Source organism: Melopsittacus undulatus, chromosome 6 (assembly GCF_012275295.1).
Source record: "Melopsittacus undulatus isolate bMelUnd1 chromosome 6, bMelUnd1.mat.Z, whole genome shotgun sequence".
Classification (NCBI taxonomy): domain Eukaryota; kingdom Metazoa; phylum Chordata; class Aves; order Psittaciformes; family Psittaculidae; genus Melopsittacus; species Melopsittacus undulatus.
Window position 1 is genome coordinate 37,900,296 of NC_047532.1, and position 23,496 is coordinate 37,923,791.

A 23,496-nucleotide genomic window follows, 5' to 3' on the forward strand; every position below is an offset into this window, starting at 1 on the left:
AAACCAGTGCTCAGCAGATCAAAGTTGCAAATGCAGAGAATTATGAACTATCCACTTGTCCCACCATTCATTCATTCCAGTCTCCTATTAAAGACTTCTACAATGGAAAGCAAAATTAGCATGTGGTTCCTTCCACATGCCAGGCCTCCAGCCTGAGTTTGCAAGCAGCGAAGAAAGTTTGATAATCTCACACTACTGTTTTGCAACGGCAGTGAAGTATTCTGCATATAGGCATGTAATGATGGACAAGCTGCAAAGGGGCTTTGTTGTCCCCAGGCTGCAAGCACTGGTTCAGCCCACTCACCTGTCACCCTGCAGAAAGCATCTGCAGAGCCAGGATATTTACTCAATCTTCAGACTTTTTCCAGTTTCTCCCCAGTTTTCTTTGGGGAGATTTGTTTAGAGAAGGGCCTGTTGGTGTTGGGAGAAGGGTACTGTGGTGAGCATAGGTGTTTTCTCTGTCGAGCCCCAGGATTGTATCTCCCTGCATCCAAAATGGGGTCGCACCTGACATGAGAGCCCAGCCTAAGCAGGTGCCATGCAAAGAGCTCAACGCTCACCCTCACTGCATCAGGGAAGTATGGAAATGCTGGAAATGTAGGGCAGAGCCTTTTCCAGAAAAGGCTGCACTATATTTCTGTAGCAGAGGGTAGAATACAGGTATCTGTTGGCTATTTATTTAACGGCCTGGTGTCTCGCCGCATTTCGAGGAGGCGAGGCAGGCGGCTGCGATTCACTAGCGTCCCGCAGGGGCCGGTTCTGCAGCTGAGGGGACTGGAATTGCGGCCACCGCAGCATCGCCCCGGGGCAAAGGAAGCTGGCCCGGCACAGCACAGGGCCTGGAGGAGGCATTTGGGGTGTTTTTCCCCTTCCCCGCGGAGGAGGGCGGCTGGCACCCGCCCTGCGCGGAGCCCCCGCTCTTTGTGCCGTCAGTGCGGGCGGGGCGGGACCGGGACCGGCCCCCCCACACGCACCCCCCCTTGCGCTCCGCCGGGGCCGCCGCTGCGCAGGCGGAGCAGCGCGGCAGCATCCATCTTACCGGTGGGCGGCTGGCCCGGGCTGCAGTCCTCTTCTTCTGTGTCCCTTCTCTCTCTTCGCATCCTCCTCATCCTTCTCCTTCCCGCCGGGGTCGGAGACCCCGCGGAGCGGCGCGGCGGCTGCGGCAGCTGCCGGCTGGGCGGCCGCTGCGGATGATGCACGGAGATGGTCCACCAGGAAAACTGCTCCTACCAGGTAAGGAGCTAGAGCGGCCTGATCCCCCTCCCGGAGCCGAGCCCGGGCCTGCCGGCTCGGATTTGCACGGTGGGCTCCAGCCCCGAGGCATCCCGGGGTTCGCAGTGCAGCGGGCTCGAAGCATCCGTGTTGCGGCGAACCCTTCGCCCTCGGGGCTTTGCGAGGATGCGCTCGCCCGGAGGAGCTGCCTGCACCCCACTGCTTGCTCCCTCCTCACTGCCCACACCCTGCTGCCTGCGCCCCGCACCCCGCTGCTCGCACCCAGCAGCCCGCTTACTGCCTGACTGGATGAAACTCCTCCGTGTGAGTGAGCAAGCTGCGATTTTTGTACTTCTGGCATTGCTGTAGGAGAGTGATGAATATTTTAGATTGGAATAAATGGAGTGTTTGTCTGTGCTTTCCAGCTTAATCGAAGCCCAAGAGCTGACCCACAAGATAAATTATTTTCTAATACAGCCTCGTCGTGGTTCTTATTGTGCTAAATAATCAGTGTGAGAACTGGTGATGGTTTTGGGGGTGTGATAAGCATCCATCTGGACTACCCCTATCGCAGGGGGCCCTGGGGCCTGGCAGCAGTGCTGCAGGCAGCATCACCAACAGCCGTGTTTGCCGGGGAGTATCAGGCTTATTTTAGTGGGGCAAGTGAGGACCTGGGGTGGCTATTACTGTGGTTTCATTTCCCTCTGGAGAGAAGGTCAGTGCCATAGGGTGCACCTGCACAGGAAATGGCATGTTTAGGGCTCGGTGGTACAGGCTGGTTATTAAATGCACAAACTCCTGTCCATCTGCTATGGCGATGCTGAGAAATGCGTTTGCGTATGTGCAGTGGAGTGTGTTTTGCAAAATACTCAACAGGCATTCCCAGCAGCAGAGCTGGACCCTCAGGAGATGGGGCTTTGCCTGAAACAGCGGCTCCTCCTTGTTTTCCCCCAGCACCATGTTTAATTCAAACTTCAATCTGTGTTTTAAGACAAAATATCTCATATTGCAAAATGTATCATGAAGGGATAAGATACCAAAGCATACATATGTACAGAGAGAGGAGAGTTGAAGAGATTTTTCACTGAATGTTTTCAGTCTATAAAATGCTTCTGGAAATGGGTTTCCATTTTTAACTCCTTTAAAAAAAAGAAAACCCTAGGTTTTTTTCAGTCTCTGTTTCAGGGGATCTGATTTTTCTGCAGCTCTGAGCCTGTTGCTCTCCACTTAATAAATGGTGCCATTGTTTTGGTGCAGCGGATGTTTTCCCAGCATACCCAGCAAGGGTTAAAGGTTGTGCATTGTTTCCCGGGTGGAAGCTGGTCCGTGGTGGTGGGCGAGCGATGGCGAGCTGCTGCGGAGGCTGCGGTGCAGGCCTGGCCAGCATCCCTGCGTGTTAATGCTGTGGGCTTGCTGTGATGGCAGCACTGCTGCCTTTCATCTGCTTTAATCTACTTGCTTGTTTGTGAATTGGTTCCTCTCTTCCAAACTGATAAATATTAGAGTGAAAACGGCCAGAAAGCATGCAAGCCATAGAAAAAAAAGTCCAGAGAAACATTTGTTTGTTTGGGGTTGTCTTTTTTTCAAATTATATCTGTTTCAAAATGTTCCTATGATACTGCAACCCCAGCCCCCTCCCAAACCCATTAACCCTAAGGCCAAGTTTTAATCCTTTCAGAGCTGCCAGTCCCAGGTTTTGGATCAGGCTGGAAGCCAGCAATGATAGGATTTTGGTGGCTGCCTGGAGTGCCCTCAGGGAGGAGTGTGGCAGCATGAAACTGCTTCCCTCCCTCCCTCCCTCCTTGCACCCCTCTTTCAAAGCTGCTAAATAAAAATAAATGAAATAGAGGAGCAAGTCAGCACAAGGGGAAAACTTGAAAACCTGTTTGTTTTGGAGAAATTCAGCAGAAATGCTCTGACATGACCACATCACGGCTGGGACTTCAGTTCCACCGCAGGCAGGGTGCTGAGGACAGGGTGCAGCGATGGTGGGTGCTGAGGAAGAGGAGGGTATTTCTGTGGAATGCTGTGCCTGGCCTCGATCCTGTTTCACACCGTAAATGAGCTGTCACTGCTGCTTTCTTGACATGCAGGTGCCATAGGGCCTCCTGGAGTTTTGGATGTGGCTAAATCAGGCTTTGAATTTAGGCCAGGCCCTCCACAGTCAGGGATCCCAGCATCTGACATCTTTCCCATGGCGGCATCCTGGCATCATGCAGACTGCTACTGCTCTTCGTGACATATATTTTTCCTTAGTTACTTCTCTTTTCCTGTTTTATACTGGTTTCTTTTCCTATGTCAAACATTTTGGTTAGGGCTCTGTATTACTCCTGCCATTTGACAAGAAAAATGTCAGCTTGTGTGCATTGGTTAATGTTTTGTGAGGTCCCAAGCTCACACAGGGTAAAAGGCCAGCATGCAAATCAAGGCCTTACTACAGAAATAAAGGTTTTATTCTGACATGTGTACTGGCAGTGCTTTATTGCCTGCACCCTCAGCCAGTGTTTCAGTTTGCTTTGTAAATACGTATTTTCAGCATCGTCCGACAGGTCCACCTTTGCATGGAGCAAAATGACTTGGCAGCCTGCTGCTGGCATCATCTGTGTTTCTTTGCCACAGCTGTACAAATGGGTGATATATCTAGATTTACATCATCTTCTTGGGTTGATTCCTATTATGCCTTTAGAAGCAGAGAAACCCTTCCCTTCAGCACCCAGTGTCCCTGCATAAGGCAGGAGTCTCCAAACAGGCAGTTGCCCATGGGAACCGGGTTTGGCTCCATGCACTGGCATTGGTCACAGTCTGAGGTATCTGCTGGCATTAGAGTGGCTCTGGAGATGTTACTGGGCTTTATGCATGCAAAAAAAAAAAAAAAGAAAAAGAAAAAAAATCCCGTATGAAAAATGAGATTTTATTTGCTTAGAAATGATTTCTTAGGGGGGTTGGAGTGTGCTGTGCATCCTTCTTGGCCCTGCGTGTTCTTCTGGGACCTGGTCTGCGTGCTTGCAGCAGGCTTGACTCTGGTGATGCTACGTTTGTGCATGTTTCTTAGGAAGGGTCTGATAGAAAGACCCCTGTAGTGGGGAGGTGCAGGTGTTGCTGTGGGTTGAGGAGATGCTGGTGTCAGTGTGGGTCAGGCTGGATGCTCTGTGGATGGACCAGGCAAGGATGGCTGGCACCTGCCACTCCAGGGTCTCAGCAAGCACTGAACCATAGAATTAATCCATTGAATTCACAAGCTTAAAATGTAAAGTGCTCATTTTAAAATAAATTAATAAATAACAAAAATTGAGTTTTTATTAGGTTTCTTTCGTTTGATATCTTAAGGGTTTTGTAGGTTTTTGTGGCAATATAGAAATACCAGACTGTCATCATCTTTTTCATCAAAATGAATACAAATTCTCATGGCAGAATATAATCCCAAGGGATGGGCATTGAAGAAAGCTTCAAATGCCACAAAACCCACCATGGAGTGCTGGCAGACTTGGAGAGCTGCTAGCCTGGCCTCTCAGTTGTGACTGCCACGCTGGAGGGGTGCTGTGTCGTGGTACAGCAGGAGGCACCTCCGTTTGTGTGGCTGAGCACACTGAGCCTGCATTCCAAACCAATTACAATAAAAGAAAATAAAGCCTGCATTATAGAGAGCTGGGGCTGGAGGCCGCCTTGTTTAGACAGATGGAAAAAAGAACCCTCTGCAAAGTAGGTGGAAGGCACTTGGTGTGCTAGAGCTCAGGGAAGCATCATCAGAGGGAGGGCATGGCCATAGAATCATAGAATGGTTTGGGTTCAAAGGGACCTTGAAGATCACCTAATTCCACCCCCTCTGCCATGGGCAGGGACATCTACTAGACCAGGTTGCTCAAAGCCTTGTCTAACCTGGCCTTACACACTTTGAGGAATGGGGCAGCCACAGCTCTCTGGGAAATCCATTCCAGTGCCTCACTACCCTCACAGTAAAGAATTTCTTTCTAATACTTAATCTAAATCTACCCTCTGCCAGTGTAAAGTCCATTTCATCCCAAAATTTGCAGGGACTTGTAGGTGCCTTGTGTTGGCTGTTCTGCTCTGGAAGCATGCTGTGCTGTGAAGGACCTCTCTGAAGAGATTTATTCCAACCTTTACAATAAAAATGTTCTGTGAAATAGTTCTGGTGACTTGAGATTTCTATGAATCTGGAAGCCAGCTCCGTACCTCAGCCCAAGTGCCTCATGGCTATGCACTGCTTTGGCAGGGAGGATGTTTGGAGTGCTTTCATTGAACTTTGCAGAGAATTGAGGGGTTTTGTCCATTAACTTGGTAACCAGTGATGCGGGAGTTAATCCCCAACACAAAGGGGGGGGGGGGGGGGGGGGGGGGGGGGGGGGGGGGGCGCTGGTTTCCTCCCCAGTGGAGTATGCCCCAACAGCGTTGAGGGGTGTTTTCATTGGCTCAAACAAGCATTACGAATGCATGGTGGAGTTAAATTTAGCTGCTTCTTGTCCATAAGCAATCAGTGCAAATTTAAAGCACATAAAACTTGATGTGTCCTATTTCCTTGCCTTGCTTAAGGACGACTTGGGTGAAACCTTTCCCAGCCTGTGTGTTCCCTGCAGTTCTGCATCCATGTGCTCCTGTGGACTCCCAGATGACCTGCTCCAGATATGCCCTTTCTGAGCTTTCCCTTCATGCTATGAAAAGAAAAATAACCTCTCTCTCCCCCCACCAGCATCCCTGTTGGCTGCTGGAGGAGCTGTCTCCGCAGCTATGGCCATGGCGGCCAGTTGCCTACTGATGTGAGCTGGCGTACGAGGAGTCCTTGGCTAGCGACACCAACATGAAACCTACCTGACAGTTTAGCCCCCATCATTGCTTTTTTTGCTTATTTAAACCTTCTGCATAAAATAGATGGGGGGAAGGGTACTTTTCATGCAGAGGTGCAGCTTTGGGTCTGGTTCTGGCTACAAAGGAGGGCACCCAAATATATCTCCAGCAATGGTTACAGGGATGCAGGGACTTGCTGCCGTGCTTCTCAACCAGGTTTCTTTTTCTGCTGTTGCTTTGAATGAGCTGGGTTTTCACTGGAGACTCAGACCAGCTGTGGGATCTGCTCATGGGGTGGGCAAGGCTTCTCTGTGAGGCTGGTCCTGGAACATCCCAGCTCAGAGGGCAGGGAAAAGGCAAACTGGCCTGACCTGGGATGGGAGATAAAACTATTTAAAATGTGAATGAGAAGTGTTAAATATATTTTCAATAGGCTGTGTTGCTGCCTCCCCTTAGGGAGGGGGACTTTTGATATCAGTTTTCAGAGAGGGGGCCTAGCACGTAGCATGTGCTCACCCAGCATCCCCCACTGTGTGTTGGGTACCACAGGCACAGTGGGACCTGGGTGGGACGTACTTCAGCAGCCAGGGAGGAGACGCGGGCCATAAGGGATGTTCCCATTCAATGAAAGAGGTCAGGTTGATAGGGAGACTTGTCCCAGATTGCAGGGTAAGCATGTGGCAAATTTCAGGCTCAGCCCCTAGCCCAGTGCTCCTGGCCAAAACATCCTTCCTCTAGGGCTATGGGATGTTTTGGTTTGTTTTTTTATGTTGAGGGTTTTTTTTCCCAGATTTATTGTGTCAGGATCCAACGCCACAGCCAGGAGAGGAAGTTAATTTAGCAACAGCAGGAAAGAACACAATGAGTCAGCGGTGGAGGGGAACTAAAAATAATGAAGTATCCAGAGAACAACTTTGTTTCATTTGGGAATTAATAGTTACAAAGTACTTGTCCTGGGACAAGAGTGGAATTAAAGAAAGTCCTGTTTATTATTTTTCCTGAAACTTCAGAGTAGAGTAATGCCATGGTGCATAATTTGTATGTTGGTAGAGCTGGCTAATCTAACTAAAATAATCATTTTGAGTGAAATGATGTCAGCATGATTTGGATATATCATTGAAACATGTAAACTTTGTATCACTATTAAAATTCATCTAGCATGCAGGATAGATGTGTCACACCAGAAATAAATATTTTGTGGCTGTTGTGCTGTATTTTGAGGATCACCTAAGGAATTGTGGCACAAATTCCATTTTTCTTAGGATTCTCTGTAGAAATAGCTGCACTAAGCATGTGATCTCTGCCTCTCATTGCCTATCCAGAGCAAACGTTTCCCACTGTGATGCATGTAACACAGATGGGATCTCAGCAAGGCAGGATTTGTTCAGGATTGAGGCTCTGTTGTGAAGGCCAGGTCTCCAGGCAGGACTGCTGGGGGCTCAAGCTGGAGCTATAAGCAGCAGGTTTGAGGGCTGCGGAGACTGCAGAGCTAGCTCCCCAGGAGGCAAGGCTAGGGTGCTCGGCCACCCTGATCAGGGACCAGACAGTGCAGGGGTCCCCAGGCTCTGCAAGCCCACAAGACCAGTGGCAGGTTAAGGCTGGCTGCCTTTGTGAGCTCTGCTGGTTAATTCCTAGAAACTCTTTTTCTTTTTTCACCTGAAAAAACTGGTTTAGCCAAGAAATAGTTCCCTGGGGTCCTTTCTGATGTGTTTTCATGTAGAGTGAAAACTTCAGCTCGTGGTTGACATGGCTGTGACTGCCCATCGAGAGCTGCTATATGAGGGCTGAGGACTGCCCTGTCTCTGCCTGGATTTATAGCCTCAGCCATGGGCAGTTCCTCCAGCTGCTGGGAATTCATTAGGATAACTTTCACGGTGAGTGCCCCAGGAAAAAGTCCCTTCCTCCTGCCCCTTCTGGCCATGACTACACTGTCAGACTTGGATTTTGACATCAGACACCGGGATTTTTCCTGCCCATGTGTAGATGCCGAGGGCTATTTTTATCCGGAGCTGGCAGTGGCTGGAGAAGGACACGGCTTCCCTGGCCTGCACAGCCCTCGCCTTCCTCTCATTAGCTGGCTGGGGCTCTAGCACTGCTGTTGACTTTATTAGGGAAAAGCAAGGTGCTCTGGAGCAGCTGGGAGGCGAGAGGAGCTGGGGAAGCATCCCGGACGGGGAACGGTGGGCTCCCGCAGGTCTTGGCTCTGGGAGCGAGTACTTGATCCCATGGTGCTGACTGAGGAGTGCAGGAAGGACTGAGATGCCCTGGCAGGAGCATTTCACTGGCCACGTGAGGACCCGGGAGCGAAGGAGATGAGTCGGGAGGGTGATGGCATGGGTGACGTCATCAGGAAAGCAGCCGTGCCGGCCGGGGAGGGGAGTTATAAAAAGGTAAGAGACAAAAAGGAGTCTTTTGTCTGCCCACGGCTGCTGCCTTGGCAGGAGGAGACCCGCCAAAACGCTGCCCAGCACCCTCCCAGGGCTCTGGGTCTCACTGCTGGAGCAGGGAAATGCCCGGTGGTGTTAAACACACCAGCAGCAAACCTCTCTGTGTGTTTCTGTATCACTTTATGATACAATATAAAGACATGTTTCCAAATGCGTTCTCCTACCTCGAAACCGCTGGGTTTTAAGGCACTTTGCTATTGGCTTGAGATATGCAAGTTTGACTTGATTTTGCATTTACCAGCAAATCCACCTAGAAGAAAAGGAGATAAAAACAAATATTCTGTGGTTACAATTTTTGTTTGTAAATCCAGTGACAGCACTGGTACTTTACAGACATAAATAAGGTGCTGCCTGTGGGTCTGGAACTTTAAATATAGTAATTGTCCATGGCTGGTAATGACAGACCTTGGCAAAAATAGCCTCGGTGGCCTGGCCATGTCCTGGCTGGGGCCAGGCACTGGCTGTGCACCCTGTTTGGGGCATCCAGCCTCTGCTGGCCTTGCTGCATTTTAACTCTTGCATCGCAGTGGCACGGGCAGCATGGGACAGGGCCCTGATGAAGTGTTGCTGGCACCTGCTGATCTGTAATTCACTGTGTAATTAGACTTTTCCCTCTCCAACAGGCAGCACCTTAGCAAAGCACTCTTGGTATTTGGTCCAGGTTTGGTGCTGATTGGTGCAACTCCAGAAATGCCATCATCAGCCGTTATTAGGTGCTGGCTTCCCTACCCAAGGTGGGGTGTCACGGAGCATGACAAGGAGCCTGGCAAATCACTGCTGCACCTCAACACCAAATAAATCTTCCATGTGCAATTTTGTGTGCTGTTTTGGGTGAAGTCTGTAGTGAGTAAAGGCTGCTAGTACAGGTGCCTGCATGCTAAATAGCATGGAGTGGTATGTGGTGAAAAGAGCAGTCTGGCTACTACTTCTTAAGTGATATGAACAACATGGACTTTGCTTATTTTCCCAGAAAACTGCAGAAACCTTGTGCGCACTGCTGTGGGCAGTGCTCTCCATCCAGCATCAAGGCTGGTCAGGAGCAGCCTCCAGCATCAACTGCATCACCATGTGCCCCAGGAATGGGATTGTACTGGAAGAAGGCATATATGGGATAAATTCAGGCTTTTCACCAAAAATGTAGGGGGTTTTTTTGTGTTGAGGTGCCGCAGAGCGTTGGGGATGGGCTGGGTGCCGTCACGTATTGGACGTGAGTGGTAAAGAGCACAAACGGTTCTGTATAATCTGCAAATGCCGAAGAGGTGATTGCAATAGTTTTATAAAGAGCAATAATCACAGCAGGTGACAGCCTGAGAAACAGTGTGCTGAGTCCGCTATGGGGAAAGGCTGAACCTCTCCTGGAAATTTGCCTTTACTAGAATGGTTGTGTAAAGCATCCTACATGTAGGCAGTCATGGCCATAGTCTGACATTGTGTACTTAAACAAAGGTAGCTACTGACCTTCCGAACTGGAAGACCAACAGTAAGAGGGAAAACATCCGTTCCAAACTGTGTTGCCTTAAAAATAAAAAGCAGTCTTTTGTTTAAAATAATTGTCGGAACCAAATGTCAGCCCTACACCAGATGCCTTTTTCAGAAATGCATGAATTTTTGATTCAGTGTCAAAATACATAAATAACATGGGTTTATATTTTTCTTCCTACTACCATTGCATTTTGCATATTTGATCCATTATTTTTATATACCGAGTAAGTATATTTGATAGTAAAAAAAACAGTTGCAATTTTCCTTCTCAATTTATAGTTTTCAGTACCCAGCTCAGGATGTGTGCTGCAGCTGTTGGGTAATTCATCTAAAGCCTCAAATCTAGTTCCCTTAGGTATATTGTCTTTCTTAGCAACTGTTCTCTATTCTATAGTAACAAATAAGATTCTTGATTTCTTTATGGTCATTAGCCTGTGTCTGGTTTATAAAACGAGATATTCAGAACTTAGTTCTGGGAGCAGTGTTATTTAGTATCCTCAATAATGACCTGGTGGTAAAAACAAATTCCACATTGATTAAACGTACAGATGTCATACGGGGAGCAGTTGTATCTCGGTAGGAAATGGAGCAAAATTAAAAAAGATCTGTAGAGACAGCCCTATCTGAAAGGGCAAATATGTAAAAGTGTGCCTGTATTTGTGTGTATTATAATGCAAGGAAGAGTAGTTTTCAGCACACACAGAGTAGGTAGGTGTACTGTTGAGAGAGGGAGTGGTCCCAGCTGGTGTGGAGGCTGGGATGTGCTGTCCCAGCTGGGTAGGAGGAGGTGGAGATGTGCTTTGGGCTCCTCATTTCTTTTGGAATACAAGGAAAATCAGATGTAGTTGGGAAGATGTGGGAGAGGCTCATCTGAGTTGGAAAAAAGGGGAGGCTGAATATCTGTGTCTTCATGAAATATTGATGTACTGAGGGGTGCAGCTGGCACTCAAGGGAGAGAGGTCCACATGCATTGTATGTGAGATGGGAAGAATCATCACAGGCAACCCTGTCTCTGCTTTCAGCCAAGTAAAATAATATTTCTCACTCATTTTTACTTGTTTGGGTTTTTTTTTTTTTCACTGTGCTACCTTCACCAGCAGGGATGGCTGTTTTTAACTCTAAATCTGTCTCCGTGGGACTGAGGCATCAGTTAATGGAAGCTGAAAGCAACCCAAAATTAGGAAAAGATACCTGGGCAGCCTGGGTAGAACTTTGGAAGCTGGGAGCTGAACCTGGAATATTACATCACTTGATGCCATGTGGGTTATTTTTAATATTTTAAAGAAAAGGAGTTAGGTTGCAAAGGAAACATGTATTTTGGTAAGGGACTGACAATAATAATGTGCAGTGTGATAATACACGTAGTCAGCGCTGGAGCTGGAATTAAATCATTAGCTATTTTAAGTTAATAATTTGCATTTTGTTATAGCTCACTTCCTTGTGTGAAAAAGAGGTGTTTTACATTTACTTAGGTGAAATATGGGAAGCACAGTTATATTAATTAACCCTGTGGAAGAAACTTATGCTTGCCTGCTATGTTTGGGTATTGGCTTGGGTATAAGCCTGCTATGACTGGGTATTATGTGTTATTTTAAAATTAAATGTTTTTGAGGGCTTCAGAATGTTCCTTCTATCAACAACTTGCTGCCTTGCATGAATTTGTTGTCGGCTTTGGCATATAATCCATTAGTGACAGACACTGGGATAGTACTGGTACTAATTTTGAATCTAGATCTGTGATTTTCGTTTATTGCCTGTTGATTACAGAGTCATCTCCATAACCATTGATAGGTGATTAATTTCAGATAAAAAATATGCATAAAAATACATTTTAAAAACAGGATAATTTGATGATGATTAAAACTACATCTCTAAACACCCTGGCAAAAGGATTGTGTGGTCTTGGAGGCTGCTCAGGGAAGTGGAGAATGCTAATGGTGCAAGTGTGGCCTCAGTGGCTGTATATGTCTATAGGTACAGATATCAGTGTATATATGATCTTAAGGTTCTTTCCAACCCTAACCATTCTATGATATATTAGGTATATAGCAGACGTGTGTGCATATATAGATACAGATTTGTCAGTATGTGTAGAGAGTGATGCAGATGGGCTTCCTTGTTGGGATGGGCTGTGTGGTCCACCCAAGCATGGGAGACAGTATGGGGGACTCCTGGCATCATGAGCATGGCAATGGGACAGGTGGGACAGCTCTGCTTTGTGCACACTGGCATGATCGACGGCTTCATCCTCTGTGTCGCCCTTCCCTTTCAGGCCCAGAAGAATGAGCGGGAGTCAATCAGACAGAAGTTGGCTCTGGGCAGTTTCTTCGATGATGGCCCAGGACTTTATACCAGCTGCAGTAAGAGCGGCAAGCCAAGCCTCTCCTCTCGGTAAGCCAGGCGGCCTCACAGCCCAAAACCTCTTTGGAGGCCAAAAACTGAGAGATGCCTCCAGTAGGACATCCTGCAATCTCTCATTCACAGAATCTCTCAGGTTTTGCTTGCAGCCATATTCTTGAATTTTCCTTGGTTTAGAACATCTTATGCTCCAAATTCCATAGTTGTACGTTATGTAAATAATTGTAAATAATGTGCTATTGTTTTATTATTTAGTTTTGTAAGTTTAAAACTGTGTAGAAGAGATAATTGGATGCTCGGGGATTAAAGCAAATGAGCTGAAGTTTCCTGAGTTAGGTTTCCCTCAGGTTTTCATTTAGAATCTCTGCCCTGAACTGGGCATTGCCTTTGGATATGGGCAGACCAAGAATGGTGGTGGAAGTATCATGAATGCATAATTGGAGTTACTGTTAATTTATTTTTATTCTGAAGGAATTTTTTTATATTTCGTGGCCAAATACTGAGGATTTTAATGCCTGAATGCCTGGTTTCATGCCAGACATGCATGTCCAAAGCAGGGCAGGTTTTGAGAATGGTCCTGTCATCCTAGCAATCCTGGATCAGGCAGCATGTTGTTGCTTGGTGAAAACCCATGAGTTTGTAAAAGCTCACCTTCCTTCAGTAGCTCAGGAGATGGCAGCCTGTTGGAAACAGATCTGATGCTAATAGCTAGCCCTGGTGACAGCAGGGCAGTGGACAGCAAGTAATCTCATGCACAGAAAACACCAGAGAATTGAAAAAATGAGTTTAGACATGGCTCCCTGCCTCCCCTCCATGTCCACATGCTCTGTGCAGGCTCTGCTCACTGGACACTGCTTCATCCATGGGGCTGGCACATTGCATAGCGTGGGTACCTCACTTATTCTGATTTTTAAAATTCCTACATCAAATACACTCCAAAAAGGCTTGTTTATATTCAGCTGCTGAGGAATAACACGTGGCACTGGGAAAGCATCAAACACCTCCCACACTGGGAGAGAAGATCTACCTGTTGCCATGGTGTGGGAGAAGAAAGAATTCTTAGAGAGGCATAAAGCCAGAAGGAATACTGTTATTACACCAGAGAGGTACAATTGTGAAATTAAATTGAACTGCAAGTCATTTGAAAGGGAAAACAGTTTTGCTGTGTGTAGTTACAGCTAAACCAGGAGCTGCTATCTTGTAATTATAGTGCAGCTCTAATTAACACTGCGTGGCAGGGTTTGGCAGCTGTGCCACAAGAAATTACCAGCTGTACCTGAACACTTTGGTGTTTTGCTAATATTCATAGTCCAGGCAAAGCGTTAGTACTGCACGCTGCCTTTGTAGTACTATTGCTCTCATGCTTGCATACAGAATAAAAGAACTTAAGTTGCTTAAATTGCTGGGTGTGGGGGTCACGCTCTTCAAAGGCGCATGAGTCGCAGACCCATGTTTTGCAGTTTCTCTGCCCTTTCCATGCAATGCAATTTGAAGCCAAGCCAAGGGTGTATCCTGCTCCCCAGCCTGGGTGCCCATGATTGAGCACCATGGCTTAAAAGTTTGTGCAGAATTATACAATAGAACCGTTCAGTGGCTTGTGATAGAAGGGACCTTTCAAGGCTATCTATCTAATCCAACCCCCATGCAATAAGCAGGGATGTCTTCAACTAGATCAGGTTGCTCAGAGCCCCAGCCAAGCCTGGCCTTGAATGCTTCCAGCGGTGGGGCATCTACCACCTTTCAGGGTGCTAGTATTTCGTAAACAATTTTAATTATTAATGCTATCTATTTTATGGTAACAGTGACTAAGAAATTCCATTGAAACAAGTGAAAAATAAAAGTTTGCTGCCTGTAAGTACCAATATAAGCCCCTCTGTCAGGAATGAGGAATAACAGAACATGTGAGGAGTTTGCCTGATCTTCAGCAAGCAGTGATAAGAGTATGATCCACCAAGAAGTCTGATAGGGTTTACTCAAAAATCTCTAGTTCTGGGGTTAATATTTAATGAATTTTTTAAGATGTGCAAAGCCTCAGCAGATTTTGTAGGAGGGAGGCAAATGGGCCTGACCTTGGTGTCAGATGGGTGAATTGTTGTGGAGAGCCTAGGGTGCATGGGCTTGTGGCTGCAGAGCTGCTCCACAATGTGAGCATCATCGTGGGCTTTCACAGGTACCCGCTTGGCCAAAAAATCTGTTCCCTTGTTTGCTTCCTGAGGCTAATCTGAGCAGAGGGAGCCCTGCGGTCCATCTGTAGTTTGGTGTACCCAGCTCTTCAGCATCCCTAAAATGTATGTTACATGGCTGATGACCAGCTCTGCAGTGGCTCTGGGGGGATAACTATTGTGTGAGCCAAAGCCAGAATCTCAGCCTTAAAAGTGCTTTTCTCTTCTCTCAGCATGAGCTGGGAATCCCCTACCCTGAGAAAGTAATTCCCATCGAGGTGAATTTGGGTGGTCTTAACCTGTCCAAACCAGGCAGAAGGTCCAGAAACCAGTCATAATCTCTTGTGATACAGTAGTGCCTCTTTGCCATAAACAGGCTTATTACCCTTCTGAATAGATACTTACAAATGCTAATACATTATTTTATATAATATTATATATTATTTTATACTTCTATTAAAATATATTTCTTTATTAATATATAATATATTCATTTTATATAAGCTTTATATATATTTTACTTCATGTAATAATATAGCCACTCATGATGACAATAGCTCTGCAGTATATTAGTAATTCTGAAGTTCATCAATAGATGGTGGTAGAAGCATTGTTGTTATCATGCCGCTGAGTTTCCAGTCCCATGTTAACTGCTGTTCAGAAATGGCAGGGCTGGGCAGCAGCAGGAACTTGCCTGTGCCCTGCTGCCATGGGATCATGGTCCTAGTGCTGCTTTTGGGAGTGGGATGACCATCTTCTTGAAAAAAAAAAAAAAAAGGAAAATGGTAATGTTTTCCTGAGGCCAATACAAAATAAGGACAACAGCATCCTTTCAAAACACAAACGACTCGCTGCTGATGGTGGTGCAGCATCTTGCCCATGTAATCCATCAGTGCAGTGGGTAGAGCTGCAGTTTGCTGGCAGCAGCACTGGTGTGAGGGGGCTGTGGAGTCACCTCTCCCATTTCCCCCACAGATTACAAAGTGGGATGAACCTGCAGATTTGCTTTGTGAATGACAGCGGCAGCGACAAGGACAGTGATGCTGATGACAGCAAGACAGAAACCAGCCTGGACACACCATTGTCGCCCATGGTAGGTCTGGGAACCCCTCCTGCGGAGGCTCCAGAGCATGGAAACCATAGAGCATCCAAAATAGAAGCTGGTGAAGAACTGATCGTATTAAAATAGCAGTGCTAAACTCCAGATCAGCATCTTCAGCCACCAGTTAAAGAAATGTGAGATGCCGAGGGGCAGATAGTGAACTACCCATAGCTAGCACAGAGCTGCTGTAGAGTAGATGCCTTCATGTGAAGGTGTTCCTTCTTCCTTCCTTCCTCCCTTTCTTTTTGGCTCTGATAATTATCAGGGCAGTAATGGATATGAAGTGGTATCAGCTCCCACCAGCTTTCCTCTCTTCTCTTTTCCTTTGTAAATATAACATTGTGGTCCTAGATTTTTATTTCCAGCTTGACCAGCCTGTCCCTTCAACATGTATTGATCTGGTTGTCTCTTTCCATTTAAAGTGCTCAAATCACTACCAATAGTCAGGGAGACCTATCTGGGAATCACGCTGATTTCTAAAGATAATCTTATGGATTAAAATGAAAAAAAAAATAATCTGTACTCTTCACTGTTTCTGTAGAAATTATACCACCCTAAGTGCACAAAAATATGTTAAGCCTGTGGCAAACTTACTGGTGCAATGGGGCTGTAACAGCTGCATGTCTGCTTCCCCAGAGCAAGCAGAGTTCATCCTACTCTGACAGAGACACGACAGAGGAAGAGTCAGAGTCCCTTGATGACATGGATTTCCTCACAAGGCAAAAGAAACTCCAAGCTGAAGCCAAAATGGCCTTGGCTATGGCAAAACCCATGGCCAAAATGCAAGTCGAGGTGGAAAAACAGAACAGGAAGAAATCGCCAGTTGCGGATCTTGTAAGTGGGGGCTATGGGACGGTGCATGGGGGTAGTGCCAGCCCTTCTTCTGTTTGCTTTTGCTTGTCGAGACATGCACACCAACCATGGTGCTTGCTCACAGTGCTTGTAGGCATGCAGAGGAGCAGTGGAGATAGGGACTGTTGTCAGGAGCTGAAGGGTTGACATGGGTTGTCTTATCAGGTGCAGGGAATGAGATGCTGAAGCATAAAGATTGTTACTGCCTTGAGGCCAACACATGGTGCTGCTCACCCTCTAAGTCATAGTCTGCTCCCATCCTATCCTATCCTCCCATCCTAGCCTGTGCCTCACTTTACAGCAGTATATTTGAAGACTTGGGTCAAATGTGTAGATGTTTCAGCTTGGTGTGGTAGTCCTGGTGGAGTCATCGATGCATGCTTTTGAGAGTGGGATGCAGGCAATATAAACTGCTGCAGCACAGAGATGGAAATGGTTGGAAGAAAACAGTAAAAAACTAAAAATGTCTTTCCAGCTGCCACATATGCCTCATATAAGTGAATGCCTGATGAAGAGAAGTTTAAAACCCACTGATCTAAGAGACATGACTATCGGGCAGCTACAGGTGATAGTCAACGATCTCCACTCACAGATAGAAAGTAAGTGATACTTGTTTAATTATTCTTCAATATGTTCCATTTAATTAAAAACAATTCTCCAGGATACACACAGAAATATTGTCAAATGTATAATAACATGAGTGTATGGAAGAGGTGCACAGAGGAGTTCTCTCTGGATTTGACTTCTTTGGCTTTCTTTCCTGTTTTCAGTTTCTCTTAAAGCTCTCGCTTGGCTTCAGGGTTTTCCAAGAGAGGATCTAGGATTTTCTTTCCCCAAGGGATCCCCATTTTGGGGTAGACTGGTGGCTGTAGGTAAAAAAAAATCACACTGGTCAGGGGCCGCTGTGCTGCTCCTTCCCCACCAGTGTTGGTTAATCGGCATCCCTTCTGGAAGCAGCCCACTGGGGATGGAGAGCTGTGCTATTGAGTTGTGATCTGTTATTTTGTGCCTCAAAGACAAAAAAAAAGGCCTAATAATTAGGTCCACTTTACGAAGCACCCAAGTATGGGATGATAACTGTTAATGTCATTAACAGGGAGCCTGCTTCCCAAACTGAAGAGGTGTTAAACCAGTACAGCTGTATTTAAACAGTCTAAACAGCAGCTCTGTCAGCAAGTGTTGGGCAGGTACAGCCTTCATGGGAATCAGTGCCCACAGGTTAATTTTTCACAGGGTCCTTTTTGTCTCCTTCTTCCTCCCCACTGTTTGACACGGCCCTAAGCAGGAATCCAGTGTCACAAACATCCCTCTTGAGTAGAGGAACCAGCTTGGACAGTAACCCCAAACCAGGACAAGTAGGCAGCATGTTCTGCATTGCCACAGGGAATTCAAAAGCTAAACCTGAGGTTGCCTGGATGAGCAGCTCACATGCTTTCTGCAGCCTGTTTCTTGCTCAGGGTTATTGCCCACAAGTGAGAGAAAGCTGAACCAGCAGACTGTAAGCACTGAGAAATTCCTCTTTATTTTTCCTGCTTCATTAAGCTATTTCAAGTGAGGAAGTGCATGCAGCAGAAAGGGGCTTACACTAGAAAACATGCATGCTTTAGTGAGGTCCCTCCTGGTTCCCTGTACCAGCTTGTGTAATGTGGTAGGGAAAGATGATGTATGGGGCCCAAACCAGGGTTCCCTGGGACATCACAAACTCATCCCCTTTCTCCCCATCACCAGGCTTGAACGAGGAGCTGGTGCAGCTGCTTCTCATTCGGGACGAGTTGCACACGGAGCAGGACGCCATGCTGGTGGACATTGAGGATCTGACCAGGTGAAGGAGACTCCACAGGGTATTTCTCTTAGGGTCCTAGCTTGCCATTGGCAGTATGTAGGGTTTTTCTTTTAGCAGAATTTCGGTACTAAAGCTTTTTCTATAGAAGGGCTGAGAAAGACACTGCTCTCTAAAGCAAGAAATCAGGGCACTCGAGTTCTGGAGGCTGTCAGCAGTTTTCAAGAGCTCCCCAAACATAGGTGTTGGTGCATGCTTTTGAGTTGGTGTTTCCTTTTCCAAAGCTTGGAAAGGAGTGGTACTGCAACCTCCCCTTTCCCACCCCAAACAAACAATCCAAGTGGCCTCCTATGTCAACCCATACTTCTTGCTGGGGTAAGCAAGAGCTGCTCCTCCTCTCCTGCCAGGAGGACTTGACTGACAGGAGAATTTCTGAATCACATTCATATTAATGTTCTATAGCTGGTAAAATAGAAAGCCTTACAGAATATAGGTGGGTTTCCTAAAGGACTCCATCTCCTGGGCAGCAAGGCTTAAGACACATATTTCTTTGGGATAATTAGTGATGTGCTGCAGAAACATTAATACTGAAAGCTTTAGGGGGAAAAGAAGGTGAAAAATAAGGTGCACTGGCTATTGTCAGCACACCAGGACTATGGTTTCAAAACTGAAGCATTAAGATTGAAAAAAAATATGGCCTAAATTTGTTTCTATTTAAAAACATAGTGGTGCAGCATAGCAGCTGTTTGAGATGTGTCAGTGCTCAGTCTGAATAAAGTATCTGCCAGCTGAGGGATTTGGGAGCATTTCTCATGCTGCCCGGGGGCTGGTGGCTCCCTAGGACAAGCAAGCAGGTTGTCGTTTCTGAGTTTTGTGACACACTGTCGCTGCTTCCCTTACAGAGCAAGTGGCGAAAAGGGGAGGTTTGGAATGGGGGATGCACCTGGGTCAGCAGGCAAATGCCAACACCACCTTGCATCTGTTTCTCCTTCTGTGCTTCAGGAAATGCTTTGCTTCCTAAATGCAGTTAATGACAGCTTAGTAACTGATATTTGTTTGGAAGCTGGTCAGCATGGTTGGGGCTTTGGTGCATGGGGAGGCACCAGCTCCCCTCATCCTGGCATTGTTTGGGGGCAAACACCCTGGCCATCCCTGCAGGAGGAGAGGAAGTGATCCCAGCTGACCTAAAACTGCTCTGGGGAAGGGTTTCCTCTCCCTTTTACCCATCTCCTGGTCCCCTCCTGCCAGGAAGGAGCCCGGGCAGAGACTACACATCCCATGCTCGGTGCTTGTTTTTTCCTCAGGAAAACGTCCTTTGTGGTTTGCTGCCAGGGCAGTGGGGATGCTGGCTTGGAGCACAGCCCAGCCTGTGGTTCATGTTTCCACCTCTCCTCAGCATGCTGAATAACACAGCTTCTTTCCTCCCCACAGACACGCCGAAAGTCAGCAGAAGCACATGGCAGAGAAGATGCCGGCAAAATGAACCTGGGAGTCTCGGGAGCAGAGCTCGAGCGATACTTCATTTTGCTTCTGTGTGTGTCCAAGCTCTGATGTCCACGGTGGCGCACAAGAAAACCAGTGTTAGTCATTGACCATGTCTGAAGCTTTATGTCTGGTGATTGGCCTCTGCTTCTTAATTTATTTTAATTTTTTTACTCGTGCCACTAAATATCAGGCATTTTAATAATATTATTACAGAAAATGTACAGTACTTATAACATTATAAATCATGGGTGAGAAGAAAGGGTAGTTTAACTTTATTTTTGTTTGTTTAGAGATTTTCATTTGAATGATATTTTACCATTGACTACTTTTTTATTCTTCACTGTAGTTTTAAAATAAAGAAACTGTACTTGACGGTGCTATACAAGTCAAAAAATACATGCCTGCCTCGTAGTGAAGTTGTAGCTTTCAGTAATATGTATATTTTAATCAGTTTTCAACATTTTGTGAATGTTGACTACCTGACATGCATTTTTAGATGTACTATTAACATTCGGTTGGATTCAGAGAGTTACCTTGAAAGTTTTATGTATAAATATGTAAAATAAAAGTTTAAAAAATTGTTTCATATGATATGTCTTTTTGTTGCCTAGTGGTTGTCTTTGGTGATGCACCAGTGATGTATTCCTTGAACCAAATGTGCAATTCCTAATTTGTCATCACCAGAAAAAGCTTCATTTTTCTTTTTTTTTTTCCAGTCAATCACATGAAATCATGGAAAGAAGACAGGATTTTTGTAGAGTTATTTATTTGTAAGTTCATAATGTTTGTATGACATGGACTTAAGAGATTCTTCTATAATAACATTCACTGGGCCCTAATGTTGTGACTATTGTTAGAATAATTAGGCACATACTATAGATGAGTTCTTTTTCTATTTTATTGTCTAGGCTAAATATTTAAACCACTCACCAATGTCAGAAATAAAAAAGAAAATCAATGTTAATAATCAAAGCAGCATATTAAATGTATTATATATGGTAATTGCTCACCTCTCTGCCTTTGGGTTGGGCTCCCTGTTAGCAGCTGTGTTCATCGCCCGAGTGCTGGATGTGTCCTCCCCTGCGCATACAGGAAGAAGGACACGGGGAGACTAACAGGTCTGTCTCCATCCCTCATTTATTTGATTTAATGCTGCAACAGCTCGGCCAGCCCCTTCCTAAGGCCGTCCAGCCATAGCCAGCAGCAGACATGCATCTCACACACACCAGCTTTTTACATTTTCATTCTTTTTATCTCGGGAGAAAATTCATCTTAGCAAAGGGTCTGGCTAATGACTTATTCAGGGTGTTTTCAGAAAAGCATGAGCTGCATTAAAATTTCATCCCCTGACAAGAATGTATTTTATAAAATGATGATTTCCCTCATCTTTTTGCAGGTTATAGAAGTGCCGGCCCTTAGCAGTTTAGCTTAGGGTTGTTTTCCTTTCGCAGGAGTTGCTCTGGGGACATTCCAGTGGACAGTCCCTGGTCTACAGCCCCTGTGCCCCTGCTGGGCAGTGACCCCTGAGCTGTGCCTGCCCCAGGGGGGTGGCTTTAACAGAAAGATGGTGGGATGGGTTCAGCTGCAGACCAGCAATGATGTAAACTCCTTGTTTTGTTTTTTTGGGGGGGGTTTAACTATGCAGAAAAAATACGTCTACTGGGGGTGTTAGTTTCCCTGTTGCTCTGGTTTGGCTTGATGCTGTTGCCTGCACGTGGGGAGACTTGCTCGGTTATGTTTCTGCTCTGTAATAGGCTGTGTTTGCAATGCTCTGAGGCCAAACTCATCCCTGCGGAACACAGAGCTGATGCCTCCATCAGAAGCGGCTGTTTGGGTACTGGTGAGGAGTTGCGTGCCACTGGATTTAAAGCATGAACAGCAAAATCCCCAAATACAAAAAGGTTGCTCTCAGCTTTCAAAAGGAAAAAAAAGCCAGAAAGCCCCAGGTGTTCCCAGGGAACCCCCTGCAGCCCTCTGCATCATCATCCCTGGCATTGCACCCATCAGGGCCCAGCTGTGGGGCACCAGGGTAAGGCAGCCTGGTCAGGCTGGAGTTTCGTTCCCTTGCTAAGTGCCTTTAACTTGCTGAAGAGAACTAGTTATTCCAGTCACCTATTGCTGGTTTTCCCCCTTATGCCCTTTGGGGGTGAAGGTGGTTTTTTTAAGAAAAAAGCGTGTTTCTGGGTAGCTGCATCTCCTTGGTTCTGTGTCCCGTGTACTGAGGTGTGATGCTGGTGTGTATGATGGCAATGCTGTGGAATTAATGGATTAAATGATGTTTTTAAAACAGAAAGGTGTTGCGTGGTTTCTGAGCTGCTGTCCTGTCATGGTCTGTCTGTATTTTGTCACCTATTTCTTTCACGGTATCGGTCCCATTTTCAGAGTCTCCTGTATCCTCCTGGATGGGTTTTTGGTTCTTTCTCCCCTTGTCCCCACCAAACAAACCATGTTGAATGAGATGCCAAACTTGGCAGTGTTTGCCTTTAGCAGGCTGCCTGCACTGTGTGCAACAGGATGAGTACCTCCTGAGACAAGAAGTCACCAAAAATAGCTGATGCAGTAAGCAGAAACACCTACCACCCTTCATATGAATGGGGCTATGGGGTTGAGGGTTCCACAAGCTCCCCATCATGCAGACTGCTACCCTTGATGCACCAGCTGCACTTCCCTGTAGCTAATTCTTCATATTCACAGGGAGTAGCTCCTCACAGTGGATTTTTGAGAGCCGCATCCTTGGGGAGAATTTGTTCTGCCTTGTTGGTTTTTTTTTTCTTTCTTTCTTTTTTGATGCTTTTCTTCCATGAATGGGGCATTTACACAGTTCCACTTGGGACTCCCAGTATCAGTACAGTAACCCTTGGAGCTGAATTCCCCAAAGGAGACTCGGAGAGCTTTCAGTCAGAAGGTTGCTTTCAAGGGGTGAGCTCAGCAGGGACAGTAATAAGCAGCTTCTGTTATGACACAGTGCCTGAAGCAGCCCCCCTGCCCTATGCCCCTTGCACATAATGGGGGGAAGGGGAGGAATGAGTATGTGTTCATTTGGAGAAAACATTCAAATTACTAAAAAGCTGAAAGAAAGCTCAGGGGTAGGCTGGACACGCTAGTGAAGGAAAACGTCCACCAGTGTCAGCTGCTGCCGGAGGTGATGCAGCCTCCAGGGATCAGTGACACACCCCCCCCCCCCCCCCCCCCCCCAGCAAACACATACATAATTCATAGCACTGGGAGAGAAAAAAAAGAAGGCTGCAGAGCTGTAATAAATGGCTGCAAATGCACCGTCTCCTCCATCTGGTGTGGCCAGCTGAGGGTAGGGGAACACAGGGCAACACGTGCATGAAATTTGTATGACCCCGTTCTCCCTGACAGGCATGGCCCCAGGACTTGCACGGCCCCATCACACGCAGCCTGTGCCACGGGCACGGCACGGCACCAGGCTCTGGGCAGGGGTGCAGAAACCACAGGGTGCTGCCAGCCGCATCAGGCACGGAAGGTCGTTGTCCGACAGAGACACGGGCATTGCTGTCCCCTACTGGGGCAAGGGACAGGCGCAGGGCTTTGTGCAGCTTGGAACCAATTTCGGAGTTTGTTAGCTGTTGCAATAATTATTTGCATGCTGCCCGACTAGCTGCGCAGAAAAGGACCTGCTCCTCAGCGTGCCATGTCCTGCCCCCATCATGCTCCCCTCCAACACCCTTCCCCTCAGCCAGTTTTGGCCTTCCAAGGGAAATTCTGCTTGCTTTTGCTTGCCTGCCTCCAGCTGGTCTCAAACCATGATGTTTCTTTATTTTTTAAGTCTTCTTCTTGGTCCTAAACTCT

The 23,496-nt window shown here is 46.6% G+C and overlaps 1 protein-coding gene across 1 annotated transcript; it reads left to right on the forward strand.

Moving 5' to 3' along the window:
• Positions 1–1,053: 1,053 nt before the first annotated feature.
• SCHIP1 (schwannomin interacting protein 1) lies at positions 1,054–20,655 on the forward strand. The gene is made up of 7 exons (XM_005141960.3): positions 1,054–1,233; positions 12,214–12,332; positions 15,437–15,554; positions 16,200–16,397; positions 16,891–17,014; positions 18,144–18,237; positions 19,627–20,655. The coding sequence occupies exons 1-7, from the start codon at positions 1,204–1,206 to the stop codon at positions 19,676–19,678; spliced, it is 735 nt and encodes a 244-aa protein (XP_005142017.1). The 5' UTR covers positions 1,054–1,203; the 3' UTR covers positions 19,679–20,655.
• The last annotated feature ends 2,841 nt before the right edge of the window (positions 20,656–23,496 follow it).

Coding starts and splice junctions, on each gene's coding strand:
- SCHIP1 (XM_005141960.3), top strand. CDS start 1,204: ATGGTCCACCAGGAAAACTGCTCCTACCAG. Junction 15,555..16,199: donor ACACACCATTGTCGCCCATG/GTAGGTCTGGGA, acceptor CTGCTTCCCCAG/AGCAAGCAGAGTTCATCCTA. Junction 18,238..19,626: donor GACATTGAGGATCTGACCAG/GTGAAGGAGACT, acceptor TCCTCCCCACAG/ACACGCCGAAAGTCAGCAGA.